This window comes from Neophocaena asiaeorientalis, unplaced genomic scaffold (assembly GCF_003031525.2).
Source record: "Neophocaena asiaeorientalis asiaeorientalis breed wild unplaced genomic scaffold, Neophocaena_asiaeorientalis_V1.1 scaffold400, whole genome shotgun sequence".
Lineage (NCBI taxonomy): Eukaryota > Metazoa > Chordata > Mammalia > Artiodactyla > Phocoenidae > Neophocaena > Neophocaena asiaeorientalis.
Genome location: NW_020175089.1, coordinates 851,054 through 876,166, shown reverse-complemented (window position 1 = coordinate 876,166; position 25,113 = coordinate 851,054). Strand labels below are relative to the sequence as shown.

At 39.5% G+C, this 25,113-nt stretch overlaps 1 protein-coding gene across 1 annotated transcript in view; it reads left to right on the top strand.

Moving 5' to 3' along the window:
• Window positions 1-25,113, top strand: part of PLCB1 (phospholipase C beta 1) — a 680,716-nt gene that overhangs the window by 601,531 nt on the left and 54,072 nt on the right. The window contains exons 28-31 of the mRNA XM_024764260.1: window positions 6,366-6,442; window positions 6,548-6,637; window positions 7,107-7,164; window positions 7,761-7,847. Of these exons, the coding sequence (XP_024620028.1) occupies window positions 6,366-6,442; window positions 6,548-6,637; window positions 7,107-7,164; window positions 7,761-7,847 (312 nt within the window). The remainder of the gene's footprint in view (window positions 1-6,365; window positions 6,443-6,547; window positions 6,638-7,106; window positions 7,165-7,760; window positions 7,848-25,113) is intronic.

Below are 25,113 nucleotides of genomic sequence, written 5' to 3'. Positions count from 1 at the left end.
TACACCAAAGTGAGAGTACCCTTAGGTCAGTTAAAAGGCACTTCAATTATTGTGTGAAAAAATCCCTCTTCTGGGTCCGATTTTCACACTTCATGAAATAGAAACCCCGGACCCAATGCTCATAGGTTCTTTCATCTTATTTGGGGATTAAGGAGTAAAATTTTTTATTTTTGTTTCTTTGCTTGTTTGTCGGGATTCCCTTGGTTACAAGTGACAAAAACCTATATTGGACTAACTTAGACAAGAATAGTATATACTAGAAAAGTACATAGGGGAAGGCCATGTAAGGAAGGGTTGACCATCCACACTGGAGAAGGGAAGGGATAAATAGACGCCTACCAGAAACCACTCACAGCACTTCCTATGTTTGTCTGTCTCCGTCTCTCTCCCTTTCTCTCCTGATTTTGTCTGCACGTCCGTATTATTTTTGTCCAAAGCAGCACACAGGCTTCCCCTTGTCAGAAAATATAGGCATCAACTCCTTCCAAGTTATATTTCTTTCACTAATGACAGGTTGGAAAAATCTTGGGGCAAGCCTTTTTAGTGTGATATGATTGGCCAAGCTTGCAACCTTAGACCAATCACCTGTGGCTAGTGTCGGGGTATGACTGGTCCTACTTGGATCTATGCCTCCCCGGACCAGTTACCTTGGCCCAGGGATGGGCGTAAAGAACACAGCAGCTCCATGGAAACCACATTAGGCACAGAGCCAGTTCTCAGAAAGCAGAGGAAGTTCTTTCTGAAGTAGTGTTGGGTAGAGAAAACTATAGTTGAGCCCCACACTCTCTCTTTCTAGGGTAAGAAAGAGATAAATTATTAATGCCTAGACGTAATCTCATTGCCAGTTTAATGTGAGTCTGACAATAGTGTCATATTATTGACAAAATCATAATATTAATCACTCTGCCTCCTGGACTTTAATAGAGGAAGTTTAAATGAAAACAGTAAATGCTGTAAGAGCAGAATTATAGTAAGAGTGATCTTTTGAAAATAGCTGAAAAGGGCAGAATGTTACAGGGAGGGGTCTGTTGTATGAGAGAGTTGGGGAGACCAAGGGGAGCTGAGTAGAGTGGAAGAACATTTGTCATATTAAACACAGAGATATTGTCCTTTTTTAAACATATTCTATGGGATTCTATGGAGACACTATTTTCATTAGTTTCATGCAAAAGCCACATAAAAAAAAAAACACATGCCTGGATTTCACAATAAGGCATTTGTTCTTAAAGGAACAAAACTTAGCTTGTTAAATATCAAAATTATGTAGTTTAAGAAGTATTTTCAATAAGACAGCCCATGGCTTGGACATGATGCACCATAGCCATAACCAAGGTCTGGGTCAATGTGGTTCTTAAACTTAACAGATTTTTTTTTTTTTTTTTTGTGCGGTACGCGGGCCTCTCACTGTTGTGGCCCCTCCCGTTGCAGAGCACAGGCTCTGGACGCGCAGGCTCAGCGGTCATGGCTCGCCGGCCCAGCCGCTCCGCGGCATGTGGGATCTTCCTGGACCGGGGCACGAACCTGCATCCCCTGCATCGGCAGGCAGACTCTCAACCACTGTGCCACCAGGGAAGCCCCACAATAATTTTTGAGTGCCTATTTTATGTAGAGCCTGGTGTCCAAAAAACCACTGGCTGGTGCCTACTCCCTTATCAGGAGTTGAGCAGCACAGTCCAGTGGAATTTCTGCAACCATGGGAATGCCCTACATCTGTGCTGTCTCTCATTCAAATGGGAATATCATCCAGGTGGAAAAATAACATGAGAAAAAGTATAGAAGCAGGTATGTGCCCAGACAGTCTGAGAGTAAAATACAGCCTAGTTTATTGAGTGTGCTGAATGCTAATCAGGAAAGGAAATTTAGAGCTGGAGTGTAACGTATTTGAGGATACAGAGCCAGTTAAGGCTCGGCACATACAAAAAATACTATTTGTGATATGGAGCAGAAAGACTAAGGAGAGACTGAGGGCAGGGAGAGAATACTTGCCAAGTCCAGACAGGAGTTAATGAGGACCTACACCAGAGTGCTGTTAACACAGAGCCAAGAGATAACATGGTGACAGAAGAAATGAACAATTCTCCAGGACTCAACAGATGGGGAAAGCACCCAAAAGGGCAGTCAAATGTAATGCACACTTTTAACCTGAGTGATGATACTTAATGGGAAAATACGATGACTTACCTCTGTGAAAGATGTTGAGATGCTGGTGAGCCATCCTCAGCCAGAGATGGTCAAAGACAGTTGATGCAGAAATGAATTGAAACACTTAAAAGAATCAGAGAAGAGTGACTGTGGGAATTGCTGGAGATACTGTAAATGAAGGAAAGAGAGCTTCTTATGAGAGTGGTTGGCAGCTGGCATCCTATCAAAAGGATAAAGTCACGATTCCCAGACCATGTGCCACGTCACTCTGAAGCACCATGTTGAACTCCCAGGGGTATTGTGGGATATCTTATGTTTTTGAAGGAAACAGAGCAACATCTGTTGGATTCTGTGCAAAGTACTACTATTAAGTTATTTGGACCCAACCATTTAATAAATAAATGGAACTGTTCTTTTATTTCTTTTGGCCTAGGGGGTGCCATGAAAAAATTACTGAGATCCTAAGGATACAATGAGCTAAGAAAATTTGTGAATCTCTAGAATAATAAAAGTTCATCCTGAGACATGGCCAATGAGTTTAGTAACAAAAAAGTTTTTGTAATCTTAAAGCAAAATCAGGTAAATGCCAGTAGTTGGAATGGAAGAGATGGTGGGGTTGAAGACAGTGGCAGTGGGGCATTGCAGCTGTGTAAGCAGCCATTGGTCTTCCATTTTAGGGATGGAAAGGAAAGGAAGGTCAAAGGTGGAACAAAAGTTCAAGGTTCTGGGAGGATAAGAAAATAGAGATGTGATTTTAGGCAAAGGGAATGAATGTATCCAGTGCAGAAGAAAGTTTGAGAGAAGAAAGTGAAATGGTGATCCACAGGGAGAAGAAGATGGGACAAAAAGCAAAGGAAAACCTTCCTCTGGGAAGGAAGGGTAAGGAAACCAAGCTAAGAACCTATGACCTGGTTTATTAGGAATCACACATGTGTCTTCTCTTCCAGCTTTCACAACCACCCCAGGAAGGAAACATTATCCCTGACTCAGAGGTGAGGAAGCTGAGTCTTGGGTAATGAAGACAATGCACATAAAGTTCTGCAGCTCTTTTGAGACAGAAAAGAGGGAATTTGAGAAGGTGCCTTAGAGACTGGGTGGCTTAAACAATGAATATTTATTTCTGACAGTTCCGAAGGCTGAGAAGTCCAAAATTAAGGCACCAGTAGATTTGGCGTCTGGTGAGAGCCCACTTCCCAGTTTATAGAGAGCTTTCTTCTAACTGTGTCCTCACGTGGTGGAAGGGGTGAGAGAGCTCTTGTGGTTTCTTTTACAATTATAGGCACTAATCCCATTCATGAGGGCTCCACCCTCATGACCAAATCACCCAAAGGCCCCACCTCCTAATACCGTTACACTGGGGGTCAGGATTTCAATATATTTATTTTGAGGGAACACAAACATTCAGTGCATAACAGAGGGCTTCTTCTAAACTGTCTCCATCTTCCCCAATAATGTGCACATGAATTTCCTGGGAATTTTGTTATAATGCAGATTTTTGTTTAGTCCATTGTGTTAGGGCCTGAGAATTTGCATTTCTGCTGTGTTCCCTCGTAATGCCAATGCTGCTGGCTCCTGGACTATATTTTGAGTAGCAAGATCTAGAAAGCCAACTCATCAGCTCAGTGTTTCTAGAATAATGCCAGGTCTTTAGTAGGCATTTGATAAATATTTGTTGAATTGTGGCTAACTTGAATAGTTTAGATAAAGGTGTGTGTTCTGGGAGCAAAGGAGGTGGGAATTAGTTCTGAGAAGAATAAAAAACAAGTACAGATGGTGCAAGGGAGGGGCAAAAAGGAAGGCCAGGGGATGCAGCAGACAGGAAACTTTTGCAGAACCTTGAGGGAAGTTGGTGTTGGCAGTTGTGTGGGGGCTGAAAACAAATGGAAATAAAACTCAGAATCAAGTGGGTAGAGGGCTGGGAGATCTCAAGCTCAGTGGCTTCATTGCCTGGATGTTGATGTTGCTGAGGAAGAGGGCAGGAGTGGGGAGGAAAGCTGTAAATGTGAACAGGTGCTGCCATAATCAAGAAACGATTCTGGTCTAGGGTGAATGATGGAGATGAGAACACGGAAACAGAAGCATGAATGTCACTGAATTCAGAAGTGTTGCTGGGAGACTTAGCAGTGGCTATAGAAGGAGGGCGAGCTCACTGAGACTCCCTAAATCTGACAAAGAATCCACATCATCTGAGGAGATTTTGAAAACACTGATTCCCAGGCCCTGCCCCTAGACATGTGGAGTCCATAGGCCTAGGAACAGGTCCTGGAACGTGTATTTTTAAGAAATTGCTCACAAGGGATTCTGATGTTGCCACCAAGGTTGGGGCTCCCCTGATAACCCTCTAACTCCTTAGGCTGAACGGGGGAGGAGAAAGGTCCTCTGGGGAGGCGAAGGCCCTGTGTGTACCCCTCAGCTAGAAAAGACGTGCTGCGGGAATCCTCAAGGAAACGGTCAGAGTCTTTGCACAGCAGGATTTTACATCTAGACGGTTTGATAAATGGCATTACTAAACTGCAGTATTTCATGATTTCTTTAATTGTGACAGTCATGATCAGGCAACCTCTTTTGAATGATTTTCAATGGTTTCAAATAGGCTTTCTGCTGGCCCAAGCTCCAGTTAATATTTGTTCAGATTTAATCCACTTCACAGATGAGTGCATCAAATTTCATGTTCATGTCCAGTTAATGTGGATTCTTTATGGTAATTCTGTGAGAGAATTTCTCCCTCGACTTCTTTTATTCTCTTAGATAAGAAGAGGTTTTTAAAACAATTTCTAAAATCACAACAAAAGGCAGCTTGGGAGAGTGGTGAAGGCCACAAGCTGCAGAGGCTGATTTGTCTGGGTTTGTACCCAGCTCTGCCAAGTACCACCAAGTACAAGAGCCCAGAACTTGAGTCCCCTGCGTCAGTATCTTCATATGTAAAACGAGGACAGTAGCTCTTACCTCACAGGACAATTCTTAGGATTGAATAAGTTAATACATTTAAAACTCTTCAAACTATGCCAGGCATGTGTAAATTACCAATGAAAGTTTGCTAGTGGTATGATTATATTGCCTTGGTATTGTCATAGCTACTATGTATATATATATATATATATAACTGGTTAACTCAGTCTGCTATATGTGAGAATCTCCATCTCTGGGGAACAGAATGGACCTTTCGTCGGAAGCCCACACCACCTATTTGATGCTCCAGTAAGAAGGGTTGAGTCCAGTTGCTATTGCTGCCTGAGCAATGGCAGAAGGTTCCATAAGTTCTTCATGTAGAATAAAGAAAGAGAAGCGACTGGAAGTTACCCACACAGGACACAAACATCAGTTTCTAAGATGGGTAACTCATGTCATTCTTGAAGCAATTAAGCAAGGAATGAAAGCTGGAAACCAAGAATTATAATTGACAGTTGATTACCTCTTACATTTGTATCACACTCAGTTTTATTTTAAGCTTCATAGTACCTCCAAGATATAAAGGCATTGATTATCTCATTTATAACCAAGAAAATATAGGTTCAGAAAATATAGGTTCCGTGACCAAAGTCATAGCTGTAGTGAGTCGTAGAGTGGGGATTGGTACCTGGGTCCACACTGTTCGTTGTCTTTGCACTTGGCAAAGACAAGCTGCAGTAACTAACCCAATAATTTAAGAAATCCTGTTTAATTAGAAACAGATAAGAAGAAGAATTTCATATTAAAACCTAGATAATGTAATGGTTGAAAATTATGTCCTTATTTCCTATGTAAGATGTCTGATGATTTTAACTATTGTTTTTTGTTAAAATCTATTTATTTATTTTTGGCTCCATTGGGTCTTCATTGCTGCGTGCGGGCTTTCTCTAGTTACAGCTAGTGGGGGCTACTCTTCGTTGTGGTGTGTGGGCTTCTCGTCGCGGTGGCTTCTCTTGTTGTGGAGCATGGGGTCTAGGCGTATGGGCTTCAGTAGTTGTGGCTCATGGGCTCCAGAGTACAGGCTCAGTAGCTGTGGCACACGGGCTTAGTTGCTCCGCGCATGTGGGATCTTCCCGGACTAGGGCCTGAACCCGTGTCCCCTGCACTGGCAGGCGGATTCTTAACTGCTGCGCCACGAGGGGAGTCCCTTAACTATTGTTAAACATCAGATTTTCTAACCTCAGATACTGTTGTTTGATGTGGAGGGGGAGGAAGGGAAAAGGTACTTTGTTTGTGATAATGTAAAATAGCCAACTTGCATTTTCTTTCCTCAGCTTATTCAAAAATTGACAGATGTTGCTGAAGAATGTCAGAATAATCAGTTAAAGAAGCTTAAAGAAATTTGTGAGAAGTAAGTCTTCATTCTCATTACAATGGATTTGTGTATGTAAATGTATTAAACACCAATTGCTATTTGCTTGACCATTTTTCCCTTTTACTTCCATTTTGCCTTCAGAGAGAAGAAGGAATTAAAGAAGAAAATGGATAAAAAGAGGCAGGAGAAGATAACAGAAGCTAAATCCAAAGACAAAAGCCAGATGGAAGAGTAAGTAGAAAGAACCCCCTTTCTCCCACCTTTTACCTGGGAATTATTCTACAGCAGAATAACAGCTTCCAACCATACAAAGACCCATCTGTGAAATTTCTCCTCTAACTAACCTTTTTGAAGATCCCTTTTATAAGGTTTTTCATAGTGAACTCAAAAGAGCAGTTCAATAAAGGATTGAGGTGCCCACAGGGCCTGTAGGTAAAGGCTGAGTAAAGACCCACCCTAAGGGAAAGGCTAAATCTTCACTTCTGATATTGTCAGATAACCCTCCTGGCATTTAGTGAAAACAGAGCTTGTGCCTTGGGTGGAACCTGACCTTTGTTCAGAGCTGGCAGATTGGTACCTTCCTTGCAGCAGTAAGAAGGATGTTGAGAGTTCTGTAAACTTTCATCTGGAAGCCTGAGGTTCCCATGTTTGTTGATGATGGATGAGTTCATATAATGATCTTTTTGTCATTTGCTTTCAGGGAAAAGACAGAGATGATCCGGTCATACATCCAGGAGGTGGTGCAGTACATCAAGAGGGTATGTCATGCCGATGAGTATCTCTCTCTTTTGCAAACCATGTATGAATGTTTGATAAATACCATGTGAGCCTATGGAGAGAAAAGCCATGCTTCATTGTAACTCTTTATCACCAGCACCCAGCAGAGCTACTTCCCAGAGCAGCCAGTCTGTAATCAGTGTTTCTGCAAGTTTAATTGCAAACCTCTATGTAGAAAAGTTCATCTGAAGATAGAAATTAAGAATCATTTCTAGAGTCAGGAACCCAGAAACATGATGTCAAGGGGACCTTCCACAAAAGAACCTTTAGTTGTCACCAACAGTGGAGAGGTGGCAACCTCCAAAGGTTTTTCATTAATTTTTAAATTGGTATTATGGACATTTTCAAACATTAACAAAAATATGAGAATGGTATAATCCATCGATCACCTCACTCCCACCCTCTGTGTACCCATCACCCAGCTTCAATACTTGCAGTCTCCTACCCTTATAAGGTCAGTTCTTGACCAGGATATGAAATAAACATATGCTACAGATCTGAAAAGGTTTTAATTTTTTCTGAAAACATTCACTTGAATATTTAGATGAAAATGACTTTATTTGTAACTTTCTTATAGTTAGAAGAGGCACAAAGTAAACGACAAGAAAAACTCGTAGAGAAACACAAAGAGATACGTCAGCAGATCCTGGACGAAAAGCCCAAGGTAAACTGAATGAAATAATAATACACAGTGATTTCATTTTCTTTCCATTTAATTAGAATAAAACCTCCCTAGTTCAGGTATGTCTCACAGAGTCTCAGACCAGTTCTTGCATGTGAAACTCATGTAACTTTCTCAATGATGGTAAAAATCTTGATAGCAATATTCAGTAAGCACTCATCACCGGTCATCTTTAAAAATTGCAAATGCACGAAACCCAGATCCTGAGATTTGGTTTCAGTTGGTCTGGGATGTAGCTCAGGCACAGATATTTTTAAAGCACACCTCCCCCCCACCACCACTACCACCTCCCCACCAGGAAAGAGAGAAATTAGGCAAGTTTCTTCAGCTCTAAATAGATGATGTAATATTGTAATGGCAGACTCTGTCCAGCAGAGGATGTCTTGTACCAAAGTCTTGGTACCCTAGTTTTTAATTTAACAAAATATTAAAAATATTTTTTAATTTAATTTAATTTTTTAATTTAACAAAATATTTTTTTATATTTCTAAAACATCTTTTTTATATTTCTAAAACAGTTTTTATATTTCTAAAACATTTCTCTTGGAAAATATTGTTATTCCCACAATTTTTGTTTTGTTTTCATTGTTGTTCAAAAATGTCAGCTACTTTACTCATAAATAAAATGTGATCACAAATGTGTTTAAATTACATAAATCTCAGTATAAATAACCCTACAAAGATTTTATGTTACTGCTCTAGCTTACCATGATTGAAATCAAATTTAGTAGTAAATTTCTTCATTGGATATAACCAAATATTAGAAGAACTAATAACTATTGGATAATTTATCAGTCAGGCGTATTCAGCAGCAGCTTTACAGAAAACCCAATTAAAACTGGCTTAAGCAATAATATCATTTAGTAAGTCACATTACTGGAAGTTCAGAGGTATTGAAACTTGAAGAATAGTTAATTTAGTGGTTCAATAACCTCATCAAGAATCAGGGTATGTTTCAGAATTTCCACAGTGTTATCTCAGTTTATTGCCTTTCATCCCCAGGCTGTAAACCCACAGTCACAAGACGTCTGCCTTAGCTCCATGCATCATAACCTTCGTCTTGTAACTGATTATAGGTTTGAGGAAAACTTTCCTAAATCTCCTCAGTAGACCTCCCCTCATCGGCTAGAATTGTGTCCATGTCCATTCCTAAACCAATTATGAGCATAAGAATGTAATTTTCATGATTGGCTTAGAGTAATTAAGACTTACTCAAAAGGGTAGAGGGATTTCACCTTCTCTTCAATTCCACGATCACCAGGTACCTGAACAAAACTGATGTTTTCTTATCAAAAAAATAGAGGAGAGATAATAGTTGGGTAGGTAATTAACAGTGTGCCCCCTACCGTATGTATAGCAATTTTCCATTTCTTTTTTGGCCCCTGAGAAAGAGATCTGAAGTGTTTCTATGAATTTTTAGTCATTCTGTTGCCTTTATTTTTTACTGTAAATAGGTACCACAATGATTTCTCTTTGCTTTTCACCCAAGAGGCTGCTTTTACTGACCATCTTATTGTGTCTGGATTTGAAGGTTGCCCTTGAAGATTGTTGGTTCCACGTCACACTAAAGCATTTATTGAGAGGTTTTCTTCAGGGCTTAAAAATTTTGTGCTTTGGAACCATGACTTTAATAATATAATAAGAAACCATGACTGTTAATATTGTAAGACACAGTGGCTAATAAAGGGAAATGACCGTGACCAGAAAGAGGAATAATAAACAGTGAAATAAAACAATAAGATCAAGTGTAGGTCATGTGGAGAAAGACCAAAACACGGGATGGCAAAACTGAGCAAATGAAAGGCCAGGCCAGCAGAGCAGTTATCTGTGCTCCTATAATTACTGGATGTGGACCAGAAATAGAACAGCACTGACTTTGAAATAATCCCTCTTCACATCAGTATTGGAGTAGCCTTTGATACCTGACATAGGTATGAGGGAAATTAACAGAAGTAGAAACAAAATACAAAGAGGAGCAACTCAAGGAAATGAATGACCAGCAGTACCTATAAAAGAGGTTAACTGAGTGAGTTCCATTCAGTCAGAAGGATGAGAAGATGGGGTGATTTTATGACATCTAGAAATTTATGAACTGTTCCATCACTCAATGTTGGACAAGGAAATTGAGTTGACACCGTAGCAGGTAATATTAAAGATAGTTGCAATCTTCTTATGAAGAGGAAAGCATGCCAAACGTTGCCAGAAGTTGCCGAGGGGAATAGAGTTCCTCCTTCAAGTGTTTTTTAGGTGGGATAAGCAGTTTTAAACTAGAAACCAAGAAAGGCTAATCTTTCACTTATGGCAAAAACATACACTATATGGCATCATGTCTCTTCCCATTCATCAGTGTCTTTCACCTTACTGTCGATTATATCATTTACTTCCTCTTTATCCACTTATTCTAACTAATGTGATCATGTGTTTTATGTTCCTAACCTCCTCTTAAACAAAAGGGTGCTCTTTTTCCATTCCTATTTTCTCCTAGTGTCACTATTTGCAGTTGTCCTGAACCCCAATCACAATCTGTGTGATTTTCCAAGCATTTGGTAACCAAACAACTTGTTTGTTTAAAAGTGAACAAACAAGTATAAAAAATTTTTTTAACCAAAGAAATTTGAAAATCCAATTGGTGAAACACAATAGTTCTTCAGTGGCAAGGAGTTCTGGCTAGATTTAGAGCAAGTTAACAGACGTAGATTAATTGAAAGGGTAGCTTTTTACTCAACCATACTTATGATCTGGAAGGATTAACTCAAGTTCCAAACATTTTTACCATGATGCTACAGAATAGAACAATGTGCCTCAATCAAAACCAGGTTAAAAGTCCATTTCATTTACACATATGGACGAAGATCTTCCATCCTGCTGGTCTGTATTTGGTAGGGGACCAAATTGGACCAACCCCACAATGTGAAAGTTTATGTGTAGAGTCCATTTTTCCCATTCAAAAAGATATTCAGTGAGTCTTTTCCTTTTGTATGTAATTTTTAAAGGAGTTGAAGAAATTGGACGTAGGTGATCCTTAGAGGCAACTTATACAATAAATAAGCATTTTGGCTCTCAATTTGACATAAAATTATGTCGTGCATTCCTGTACATAAGTCCCACTGAAATTTATAAAGTCCTTAAAAGGGAATACTCAGCTCCTTTTCAGTAGAGTTCTAAATCCTGGAGAAATGTTCAGCTGCATGTTCCTTAGCAGTGAGATATTTGATTCAGTCCCTGAATGTATGCTGTTTTCAGCTTTGTTCAAAGCTATGAAATCCATAGCTTCAGAGTTCTTAAGATGAATGCAATAAACTCTAACCAGTCTTTCAACTCAGTGACGTAATTGGTTTCATTGGGATTTCCATACCTGGGTTTGCCAAAGCCAATAGGAAAGGGTTTATGTGTACAAATGGTGTTAGAAAAAACCGAAGGACCCAACTGCCACTGCAAAGGAACACACCTTTTGTGGTTGTGTTCAACTCAGAATTGATTCATTATAAAAAGGATGTTCTGCCTTTTTCCTGAACACTTCAAAGAGATTTATTTTAACATGTTGAAACATCGTTAATCAGGAGTTTCCCTGAATCTGCTGTGAATATTCCAATGTCTATTGATCACTTTGCGGCTACGGGCTCTCATTACAAGAAGAATCATCTTTTGAGGGGACTTTTTAATGAACCGTCTCCATAACCTCATAAAACAGTCGATAAATGTGTAATTTACTTTTTCTCTGACACTTAATTTGTCTTTGATGCTTCTTAGCACACAGGTTTTCTGTTTTTATATAGCTCATCAGCAAGAGAGAATTCCAAGAAGCTTTAGGGCATTTTAATTTCTACCCAAAAAACATTTCATCATGTAGCTACTGGCTTTATTTTTTCCTCCACCAGGGGAATATAGACTGACCTTCCTCCTTTCCCTGCCGACATCTTTGTAACAGGATGAGTGACTCATCCCTCTGCATGAAGTTAGTCTTGTCAGACCCACCGCTGGGTCCTGAGACAGAAACCTAAATGCAACTATTTCAGTACTGCCTTCCCAGTGCTCAGGGAGAAAGAGACTACCTTGGGGATTTAAAGTAGATGCTTCTCTTTTCCATGATTCATTTGTGCCTCCTCTAATCCTCTGCTGCTTGATGGGGAAACGTGCATTCTCCCTGCCAACAACCACTGGACCCTTTCTTAAAAACCAGACCAAAGAGTGCTAACTGGCTGCTTACCTTTTATGTTTTACTCTTTGTCAAGGCTTGGCTGACCTACTCAGTGGTTTGCTTTTTTGTTTGTGTGTGTGTGTATGTGTGTAAGAAATTTCCTTTTCCTTTGTTTCAGTGTGAAGAATTGTCTTTTAAAAAATATATAGTCATTCACTATTTTCTTGAAAGTAAAACTTATACATGCTTGATTTCCTTCAGGCAATACTCAAATATTAAAACAGTTTTTTAACTCCGTTTTTCTCTTCTTGATTTATTTTTGAAATTTACTTTAATTCTATAGATTTCTAAACCCATAAGACATTATTATTCTATGTTATACAGGCAGTGTTCATTCACAGGCTTCTTAGCTAGATATTCTTTCTTGTGTCTCAGATCATCCATTTGGGATCATTATCTTCTACATCCTTTGGAAGTTCCTTTTATACAGTCTACTGGTGGTAAACTCCTTGGGTTTTTGGGTTTGTTTGTTTTCATTTCTTTCTGAAAATGACTTTATTTTAGCTTTATTCTGGAATGATATTTTCACTGGGTATAAAATTTTAGGTTGGCAGCTATTTTCTTTTAGCACATTGAAGATGAGATTCTACTGTCCTCTGGTCTCTCTTGTTATTGAGAAGTTAATTGTGAGTCTTAGTGTAATTCTTTTGGTGATAACTTGTATTTTTACTCCTTTGCTTGCATTTAGAATTTTTTCTTATGTTTTATGCAAATTTCTATAATGTATCTAAATATGCATTTGAGGTGGCTGGATGGATAGCTTTCATCAGTTCTGTAAAAACTCAGCTATCATGTCAGCAAATTGGCTTCCATCACACTTTCTAAAAATTTCCTTCCATCACATTATTTACATATAAAATAAAATGGACCCTCTTATTCCATCTCCTCTTTTAACTCATTCTAGTATACTCCATCTTTTTGCCTCTCTATGGTACCCTGTGGACAATTTTCTTTCTGACCTTTATTCTAATTCCCTAATTCTTTGTTTATACTGCTACTTCACTCATCCACTGAGTTAATTATATACAGCTTTTGTATTTTATGTAATTCTAAAAGTTCTATTTGGTTTATTTTCAAATCTACAATTTGTGTGTCTGGCTTATAGTAAGGACATTTTCCTGTGAGATTCCTCATTCCTGGCCAGCCACAGGCTTTGAATTTTGTCCTCATCCTAGAAGGCTGTCAAAAGATGAATTCAAAATATCCAGCATTAGCAAAAGCCTGTCAGGACAAAAGCAGCTTCCCTGCCTGTTACCTGTCTAGGTGTGATGTTCCTTGGAGTTTGGGCCTGATCATTCTTTAAATTTTTGTGATTCTTAGTTTCTTTAAAGAATATAGTTTTTAATATCAAGTTCATCTTTTCTAGTTGTTTTCAGTGAGAAAGATGGCCCAAATAACCTAACCAGCCATTAAGAGAAATATAAAATTCCCACATAGTGTCAGTTTGGACATCATTTGAACATCTGTATCAGTCAGGGTTCAACTAGAGAAGCAGAGCCAGTAGCAGATTATGTGTGTGTGTTACAGGGAAGTGGCTCATGTAATTGTGGGGACAGGCTATGCAATCTCCACAAGGCCATCTCTCCATCTAATGCTGGACCCTGGCAGGCAGGCAGGCAGGCAGTTTGGAAGAGAAGACCATGTGTGGGCTTGGCAAATAGGATAACCTGCAGAAGCTGAAATTCTGTCACAGAGCTGAATACACACACACACACACACACACACACACACACACACACACACACACACATAAACACACCTGACCCAGGAGTCGGAAGAACCAAGGAGAAGGAAAAGTGATTACAGGCCCAGTTGCTGCTTCACCCCAACAAGACAAGTCAACAGATCAGCAACAGTGCATGTGTGTTACAAAGTGGATGCTGCCTCTCTCATCAGCCCTCCAACTCTTGGGAGAGTCTTCCTTGTAACCCACTCTAACTAGGAACATACGTGAAGGAAACCCTGGCATATGTCCAGCCTAGCCAAGTTGGCACATTACAAAATCATCACACTATTATTTTTAAATCAGAAATTTTCTTATTAATTTTTTTTTCTTTTTAAAAATTAGATTATATGATTACAGGGATCCAACATGGAAACAAATCTCTAGAGCGGAGAAGAGGCTGCTCCTTAGGCCTGCAGGGCATTCCCCAGGCTGCTTCATGGATTTCTGTTATCTGTTGGCCCCTGCAAGACAACTGAGTTTGAGATTTAAATAGAATTGGAACTGAGATTCCCATGTATGCCATTGATTCCTCCCCCTTTTCTCCATCCCATTAACTTTCTTTCCCCTTCTTTTGTCTTTATCTTCCTTTCCTAAAGATGAGAAAATATGGGAGTATGGTGATGGGTGTATTGGATGGAGGGGAGGGGATCCAAAGACAATACCCACAACCTGCTAGAGTAGCCAGTGTTTGTGTTGATGGGGTTGAGTCTTCCCAACAAGCATTGAGTTTAGCATCAGGGATAGGATGAGATGGATTTCAATCTCACTTTCATCAGCCTTCCTACCATAAACTGGAAGTCCACAACTATGGATAACCCACAAAACCTTTGGGATTTACTTCTGTTTCTACTCTGTGTGCCTGTCATTGTGCACAATTTATATGAATTTTACCAACACACGTTAGATGTCTTGTTCCAAATGCATCTCTAGTTTGTTTTTAAACCCCTGCTTTGGTATAACCAGCATAAGAAAAGTAGTCAAACACATTATTAACTGTAAAAATTTAATTGATCTCAGGAAACCACTATCTGATTTTTCTATGACCTTCAACAATTTAAGGGGAGGAATGGCCAAACTCAAACCAAGAGAAATATTTACCTGTAGAATATCCAAAGAGGAAATGTATTAGTGCTTTGAAATATTTGATGAAGCAGCATGTGGAGACTAGAGAAAAGTCTAATGCAAAGGGGCATATGCTGAAGAAAGTTTCAGTTCAAAATAGGAAAGCAATTTCTCAGAGCAAGAGTCACTTTCTCTATTTTCCATGTGTTATGCCTAAAGCCAAATTAATGTAACAAATCTACCACTTAGAATCCTGATTATACATCTTCTGTCAGCAAAAATCAATTGACACAAGCTTTTGCATTTATCATAATCATTTGCTAAGGATAATCTTTGAATTTGACAAGGAAGTTGAATTTGTAGCTGAAAGTAATACAAATAATATTTTAATATTTCAAAGAGTTTTATCAATAGAGTTGGTTTTATCTTTTGCTAATATTTATGATAGAATAGTAAACACACACACAAACACACAACTTGATACACTTGGGGGGAATCTTAGAGTGTTTAACCATTTGGGCATCAAAATAGATTTTGACCTAGTTAATCATGCTAGTATATGGAAATTCATGTCTAAGATAGTAGCCAGCAGAATGTACATGTTTTTTGTGACATACAGAAAACAGGAAATATGTTAACTTCTAGCTTTAGTTGAAAAGGATTTCACTAGGTTTTGGGAAATACAAAATGAGCTGTTTTAATTCTTAAATTTTTTACAGGGGTCTTTGTTTTCAATGGAATCAAAGCAACCCTAGGACTTGCAAAATATTATGAAGCAGTTAGGACATCTTTATAATTGTTAAGCTGCCAACTGCAGGTAAACCATCCTAGCCAAAGCCACCGCCATCTCTCACCTGGATTTCTAAATAGCCTCCTAAGGGGTCTTCCTGCTTCCACGTGTGGACACTCACAATCAATTCTCAACATGGCAGCCAGAGTCATCCTTTGAGAACATAAATCAGACCACTCCTCTCTTCAAGACCCTTCCATGGCTCCCATATTTCTCAGAATAAAAGTCCTCAAGGTCTGACATGATCTGACCCCACTCAGCTGCAGCCCCTCTTTATCTCCTTGTTGACATATTCTCTGCTCAGGCCATCCTGGGCTCCCTGCTGGGCCCCAATAAGCCAGGACAGTGCCACCTTGGGCTATTGCACAGACTCTTTCCTCTGCCCAAAATGTTTATCGCCCAAGTGTACGCTTGGGCAACTCTCTCCTGCCTTTCAAGCCTTTGCTCAAATCTGCCTTCTCAAAAAGGCCTTCCATGACCACTATTAAGTTTACACCACCCTCCACCACTCTCCCATCCCTGGCATCTCCTTTCCCTTTTATTCTGCTCTACTTTCTGGTGTTTATAGCATTTGTCACCTCTCATTAGGTCATTGAATTCTTTCTTAAGTGTGTCACTCAGCGTTGGTCCCTTCCCATTAGAATGTAAACTCCATGATAGCAGGGGCTTTGACTGTTTTGTTCACTGGTGCTCTTGAGTTCTAAGCATCCAGGAGCGATTCCTGGTTCGTAGTTGGTGTTCAATACGTATTTTTTTAATGAAACGTGTCGAGGGCTAACAAAACTAATTTTGTGTGTTAAAAAATAGTTCTCTTTCTTGGAGAGAGAAAAGTAAAGCCATTAAGCTCAGACTCATTGGGCTGCATTGTTCAACTGCTGTCCATGACTCAGTGCAGTCTTTTCTCAGGTTTCTTGACAGTAGTGGGATTTTGTGGAGAATTTCTCAAAAGTAGTAGTTGTGATCATATTTAACATCTAATTCCTACAAAGGTAGAGAAGAACCAAAGAGAATTCAATTACCAATTCCATTGCATTTGTGATGGGAAATGTTGGAGTAGATAAAGGAGCTTGAGGTTTTAAATCTCCATACTAAAAGGCACTCCAAGAGAACTCCCAGACAGATAATTTGAAACAGAAGATGACTCAGAAATCAGTTTCAATGTCACAAAAATGACAGCCTCCCTTTTTTTCCACACAGGGGGACGGTTCCTCCTCATTCTTGTCGGAAACTTGCCATGAGGATCCCTCTGTTTCCCCCAACTTTACTCCCCCCAACCCTCAAGCTCTCAAGTGATGACCAGTGAGACCGGTGTCCTTCCGGCCAGGTAGGACAGGATGGGAGGGGTCGCTTTTGAGAGAAGGGTGGCGTGTAGCCATCCGGTTTACAGGCATCGTGGACTTGCTCCTTTGTTCTTCACCCCCCCTCTCTTTACATTCCCATCTTTTTCCTGCTATAGTTCGGGTGGGTGATGCGTCCCTCATCTTTACATGTCTTCCTCAGGTATTTATTGCTTCATCATTGTTCTCTCTCCTCCTGACATAAATTCCATTCTTCCATATTTTCTTCTTCTTCGTTTGTCTTTTTGTTTCTCTCTTTGCTAAACTGGCTTCCCCTTTGACCTTGATCTTTCTCTCTTACACTATTATTTCCACTTTTGAAACATTTTAAAAATTCCTCCTTCTCACAGCACTGGTTTCCAATCATATTACCTTAAAATCCAGTGGGATTAAATTAACCCTCAGGGAGTCTTCTTGACTCACTCCACTCAATTTACCACACCCCTCCTTTTAAAACTACAGTAAAAGTCATTGTATTCCTAAACAGTATTTTGAGTTAAGGGGATAGCTCAGGAGTTCCTTATTCTCTAGAATCAAGAGCTCTTGAAAATATCTAACCAATAGGGATGCTTGGGCCAGGGGCTGCTGGCTAGAGCAAATTGAAGCTTGAAAATTAAAGAGGACTTTAACTTGCTAGAGGAAATAATACATCATGAAATCTATTGGATTCCTTTGCTAATAAGAAAACTGGACTATGCCATTGCAAGGGGTGTATATTTCAGGGAGAAAAGAGGCTTTATAGTGATTATAAAAAAGAAAACTTTTATTCTGATATATTGAAAACAGGGTTGTAGTGAGGTTTATAATGTTTTTGTCTTCAAGCACTTGTTGACTTGTGAAGCAGTGCAGTTCAGAAACATGTTGAAGAATTAGTGAAAACAACAGTTTTACTGAGAAAGAGGTGTAAGTTCTTTCTCAAATACAGATTCTGCTTCAGGAGGTCTGGATGGCACCTGAGATTTGTATTTCTGACTCGCTCCCAGAGAATGTCCTGGATGCCACATCTCCAGGGACCACATTTGACTAGCAGGGATCTAGTATATTCCTTCCTCCTGGCTGGAGCACCTGGAAGGAAAAGCTTTAAGCTGCCTTCATGGTGTTTTATTGTATTTTAATTTTTTTGCCTAATCAAGAGCCTGACCCTTTGATATCTTTTTATTTTGTACTATTGATTGTTATACTAGAAAGAGAAGCAGAGAATGTCATTTGAGAGCTAAGCCACGCCCTTAGCTTTTAGCTATGAATTCTGTCCATGTCCTCCCAGCAGTGATGATCTCGTCCCTGTGGTGACCTTGTGATAAAACTCACATTGGAAGGTGGGGTGGAGGAGGGGTGAGTACTATCAGTTTCCCCAGGAAGATGTCAGGGGGACCTTGAAGCTGTCTTCCTCATTGGTCTATCAATGTTTAGGCTACCTTTTAAGTCATCCATTATAAGCATCATCGGATTGTGTTTTGCTGCACTTGCTGTTCCTGTCCTGGTATTTTTGAGAGTTATTGTGAAACATTTAACAACCCAGGTAGAGTATTGAATTCTCTCAGAAGAGGTAAATGACAGTGGAGCTCAGACACATGACTTGGGTTTTGTCTTTCAAAAAAAATGCAATAGAGACGTAAAGGTTACATTTGTGTCACTGTACTCCATAAGGCTTGTGATGGCTGGTTCACAACTTGTTTTCCGTTCAGAATGTCAACTGACCTTCCTACTTAGCAAAAAATTATTTTCAAAAGAGATAGATATTCCCACAATACCTGGACATTATAAAAAATTCTTTAGTCACATAGTTAGTTTGACCCCTTTAGCTTACCACATATAAAAAGACAACATAAAAATAAACCAATTTCACATTTTCCATGGAAAAATAGGTCTCATTGCTAAAATAGAAAAAAAATAATTACACTATTTTGTATTTGAAAAAGAACAAAATATTCTTCTTTTATAGCAGTGTACAGAAAGTATATTTCATACCATATTTAGTATTTCCCCAAATGTTCATTCCACACCTTAAACATCTCCTTTGATAGACTAAACCTGAAAACAAAATGAATGAATAAAAGGTAATTGTACATAAAGCCATCGCACATTTGCCAGAAAAGAATGGGTTTTTACTATAAAATTGATCCCAAGAATACTCATCATATAAATACTTGAAATTTCACATTTTTAAATTTGTGAATGCAAACCTTCAGGGATAAAAATATAGTCCTTGTTATCAACTAAAGATTAATAGGTGAAGCTGAACAGCTTAGTCATACTTTTAACCCTGGTAACTTCTATTTTTTAATAAATACAAATTACTGTAGAGCAAGATTAAAAAAAAATATACAGGGATGTTTGCTCGTTGTGCATATGTATTAACCTTTAGGTAAAGAGCTATAAAATGACCAATTAAAAAAATAATGGTGGGCTTCCATGGTGGCGCAGTGGTTGAGAGGCTGCCTGCCGATGCAGGGGACACGGGTTCGTGCCCCGGTCCGGGAGGATCCCACATGCCGTGGAGCGGCTAGGCCCGTGAGCCATGGCCGCTGAGCCTGCATGTCCAGAGCCTGTGCTCTGCAGCGGGAGAGGCCACGACAGTGAGAGGCCTGCGTACCGAAAAAAAAAAAAAAAAAAAGTAATAAAAAAATATAAATAAATAAAATGACCAATTTCTAAAAATGCTAATGGTATATAGCTTTGGAAAATCATAAATTTATGTCAAGTACTAAGTGTTTGCTTTATTCTAAGCTATACCTATTTCAATAGGGAGTACAAATGCATGAAAACCACAGTTCCTACAATCAGTAAAACAAATAAAGAGCAATTCAAGGCCATAGAAGGACATTAACATTTTTTTCCTGACACTTAAATAATAAGAACAAGAAGAACTAACATTTACTGAGCACTTACTATGTTGACGAGCACCTTCTAAGCACATTACGTGTGTCATCTTATTCTTGCCATTGTGCAATTGAGGGAACTAAAGTTTTTAAAGGTTAATTAGTTTACTAAAGTCATACAAGAAGTGCCAAACCTTGGAGACCCCATGTTTTGTATCCTTCAGTTTTCTCAGTAAATATCAGAAGCTATGATTTTGTGATCTAGTTGTCAGGGGTGTGAGATCACTTTCTCACATTTCGTGGGCAGGCAAGCAATAAGGGTCCACCGTCTGTGCCTCAGTACACTCATATGTAGAATGGAGAGACTCCCAGCCTCTCTGTTGAAGGAGGCAGGTCTCTGAGTGGTGAGAAGGGGTAGACACCTGTCACATATAACAAAGCCTGTTTTGTTTGCTGGTGGCACACCCCGGCCTCCACAAGATCATGACCAAATCTTGCCAGGGATTTAGCCCCCAAACTGGTCACAGGTGCAAAGGAATTAACCATCATGGGCAGGATGTTCAAGTTTCTCAATATCACTTGTTTTTAACAAACATCTGGGAGAAGAACATCTCTCAGGACTAGATGTTAGAAAACTTCCAGCCCAGTGAAAACAGACCTTACCTCCAGGAAGCCTGTACTTGAGAGGTGGGCAGCTGTTTTCTGTGTTCACCGCATCCAGCGGGAAAGCACTGCCAAGCAGAGGGGGGACTCTGAGGCATGGTGGTGCCTGCATGGGTGGGTTCAAAGGATTTGACACAACCTTCTTCCCTACCTGCTGAACATGCACTGCTCCCCTGTGTGAAGCATCGGGATTGAGGTCAGACACCCTCACCTCCTCCCAACCTTGACTTGCCTTCTCCCCTCACATCTCCACTCACAGGCACCCAGCTTACGTGTACTGATGCTGAGCTCAACCAGAGACCCAGTGGGCTTGCTTCTCTTGAGATCCCCTTCCCTCCACATTTTCTCTCCACATTCTCCCCTCTTAAATCCTTCTCTTCCCCCAGCTCTAGAACAGCATCCTTGTTAACTAACACCTACTTCTCCCACTTGAAAAGTCCTGTCCTGGATTATGAGAAAGAAGTTTGGGTCCACACTAGTCTCTGTGCCATGGTCTATTTGTATTTGTTAAGGGATTATTTTTATGGCTTTTGTTCTTTTCATTCAAAGAATATTTACTCAGCCCTACTATTTACCCTGAGGTTACTAGGAAATCCAAAGGAACGTTAGGAAAAGCAATATCTCCTTTTGGATTGTATCTATGTCTCAGTTAAAGCACAGAAAGGGGCTTCTCCGGAGCATGTGACAGATGACCCTGTTCTCCTTTTGCTCTGGAGTTAGAGTGAGGAGAACTGCTTTGGACTAAATCGTGAAAGATTTAAGCAAGAAACAAAAGTTTCCGAGAGAGGTAGAATATCTAAATACCTAAAGGGATTCCCAAGGGTTATTCTATGTCTCTTTGAAGATCTTTAAATGTGGCAACAAAGAGGCTGTCTGCAAGCAGGGAGTTGTGTACCAACTGGGTGACCTTTTTATGATCTCCTTTAGTCCATGAATAATACGGTTAATTAAACTCAGAAGTTTGCCACTAAAATAATAGGTATGAGATCCAGAGAATTCAAGGTGTTGGAGGACTCATTAAATAAGGTTGCATAAATATCATGCTGAAAGATTTAATGAGTCCATAGGGTCAGTTATAGAACAATGGAGCATAGATGACCTAGAAAAAATAAATTAGAATCGATATTGTGCTTCTGAGTTAACAACTATAGATTGCTATATGAACACCTGAGAGAGAAATTCTATAATTATATCTTAATTCTGCATGTTGGTTTTCTCATCCCAGGGAAAATGAAAATTGCTTAGTTTTCTTTTACTTGTCAGTAATAAAAATAAATTTTTATATATGTGTTCATTCCTGTGGTCTCTAGGAACCATGAATGCTTAAGTAGCTACAACTAGATAAATAGTGTCAATTTTTTCCTTTAAATCAACTAATATTTATTGAATGCTACTGCATAGCAGGCACTAGGCTGCATGCTGGGAAAATAAAAGGGTGTAAAAAGATGTAACCTTACCAACCCCCCACCTCAAATTACAGTCTAGGGCAACACTGTCAATAGAACTTTCTGCATTAAGGGAATGTTCCTTGTCTGAGAGTCCAATGCAGTAGCCACAGGTAGTTATTTAGTATTTGAAATGTGATTAGTGCAACTGAGGAATTGAATATTTAATTTCATTTAAATTTAAGTATAACAGCGGTATGGCTAACATATGGGCGGCCCAGGAAGATAAGATGCTGAATCTAAATTTCTAATGTAATGTACCTTTCTACAAAGGATTTGTGTTGGGACCAGACACTATGATCATTATTATAATAGAGCTCTTTACAGGGGGGGAAGGGCTGACTCTTCTTGGGGAAACCAAGGAAAGCTTCCCAGAGCTGGTAGCCTTTGACCTACAGGAGGAAGTGGAAGTTTATCCAGCAGAGGAGCAGGTAGGAAGGAATTCCTCATGACATTGTGACAAAGCCTGAGGTGCAAGGATCACATTACTGCTGTGGAATTACATGTAATTTCATAATTCACATGTTGTATTAGTTAGTCTGTACTGCCATCACAAAATATCTCCAACTGGGTGGCCTAAACAAGAGAAATTATTTTCTCACAGTTGTGCAGTCTGAAGTCCAAGATCAAGGGGCCAGCAGGGTGGTTTCTGTGAGGCTTCTTGCTTCCTGGTAGGTGGTGCCTTCTTGCTGTGTCCTTACATGGCCTTTGACCTGCAGTCATGCACAGAGAGGGAGAGAGAGAGAGACAGAAACTCTGGTGTATCTTCCTCTTCCTATAAGGACACCAGTTCTATCAGATTGGGGCCCTACCCTTATGACCTCATTTAACCTCCTTAAAGGTTCCATCTCCCAAAACAGTCACATACAATGAGGCTTCAACATATGAATTTTGAGGGGACACAATTCAGTTCATAAAACATGTTTCAATAAGCAAATATCTTCTTTTCTGTTTTTCTTTTTTTACCCCGAGAAAAGGAGATATATACCTCACACTCAGCTCACACACATATATAGAAAACTATCACCTACTGATCTAGCATCCAATGATTTTAATCCTTGTTTTTTATTTGTCTATTAATAGATAACATAGAGTTCTGGAAAATTAACAAGCAAAAAAACATCTAAAGCAAAGTGTCCACCTCTCAGAACTCGAATGTAATTAAATATTGCTTAAGCAAACAGTAATAATTTTCCTTTCTTCTCTGAGGACAAACCATTGATGAGCTGGAGCTGGTCATACTAGCTCAGAGGAACTCATTTTTAAATTTTCCAGGAATTCTGTGAGCCCGTTGTTAAACACAGACACTATTGAAAAGTAAATTATATAGATTTACAATTAAACATATCATACTAAAAACAAAGGGATCTATAAGGGAAAAGAATCCATATAAAATGGAATCACTTTGCTGTACACTTGAAACTAACACAACATTGTAAATCAACTATACTTCAATTTAAAAAAAAGAAAAAGAAAATAAAACAAAAAATAAAAACAAAGGTAACAAATATCCCAAACTCACCACTGCTAATTAATTAAGACATTTCACTATTGCCTGTGCCCTGGAGGTAAGTTACATCTGTGGTGCCTGTAGGGTCACTGCAATGGATTCCTACCACACACCTCTTCCTAACTCTTTGTTCAGGGTCCTCACATTGGTATCTTGAAATTGGCTACAGTGAGTATATTTACACCATGGAAATCAACAAATGCCACAAACCAGGCTCTTTTTTTTCCCTAGGAGAACAGCCTATTCAACAGTCACCAGTACACCACTGGCACAAACCTTACTGTTTTATGGCATAGGTTTTCCCCAGAATTGTGCAGAGTTCCTTTTGCAAACATTATTACCCGTCCTTTGTATACAAAACCTTCTACTGAAACATAATTTATTACCTTTTTTCCCGGACCGGGGCACGAACCCGTGTTCCCGGCATCGGCAGGCAGACTCTCAACCACTGCGCCACCAGGGAAGCCCATAAAGAGGCAATTTTTTTTCTCTGCTAAGTTTTAAGTAACAATAAATGAAATAGAATAGAAAATTGCTGGGGTAAATAACAGTTTTCAGATGAAATTTTATTTTCTGTAGGAAACATTTCTCTCCAAGGTTGCTTTTATTCCAAGTAAAAAGTGGCACAGCCTTTGAAAATGAAATGCCAATTCTCATTCAATCTTTTATTAAAACTACAATTAAGCCACACCTGTGTTCTCTAAACTCTGCAGCCCAGGAAGTCAAAGTGACTTGTCTGAGGTCACAGAGGGACAGCACTCAGCGCCTGCCCACATCTTTCACTCCAAACTGATACCCGGTACCTCTTGCTTTCTGACTACAACCATGTTCATTTATGATTTCTTTTATCATCATCATATTGTATGAGGCTGTTATGAGGGTGATGAGAGAAGAAGATGTTCAAGCAGAAAAGATTAAGTGACTTGAAGTTTTCACCCATTCTCCAGGTATAACTTACATGCACAAAAACTTGAGAATCATGAATCTAGGTTGAATTGAAGCATAGGGTGGATAAAATCCTTGGCATGGAGAAGGAAAAAAGAAAGGATCCAGGACTTAGTTCCCGATAATTCTTCCTTTTAAGAAGTCTGGTAGAGGAAAAAAAAAGCCTGAAAGGGACAGAAAAGGTACAACCTGTGAGTTGGGAGGGAAACCAAGAAGAACAAAAGGCATTCCTATGAGGGCAATGATACATAGTGCCTACACGACTCAGTAGACGCTACTTTAGTGACCACGTGTCCTTTGACTTTAGTGACCAGGACGTTATTGGTGCCCTGGGTGTGAGTGAGGGGTCACAGGAAACGTGGGAGTGGAGCAAAACAAGAGTGGAATGAACAGGAGGCAAGGAATAGGAGATAGCTTACCTACCACTCTTCTCGAAGCCTAGACTTGAAGAGAAGCAGAAATCTGAAATAGTAATGAGGGATGTCAGGAATTGGGGGAAAACCCATTTGAAGAGAGGTGAATGAGTACTTCTAACCTATGGTCCAATCTAGTTTATCATGAGTTTACTAAATAACATGATTGCCAGGGAAGAATGGGGAAAAAGAGATTTCACCCATTTATTGGTTGGCAGGGTTGTGTTTTCCTCTGGTGAATCAGTATTCAGCAGAAGGACAATATCTTAATGAGTGCAACATCAATTATCCAGAACTATCAAGAACAATAAAGAGCTTCCCTACACACTGTTTAAAGGTT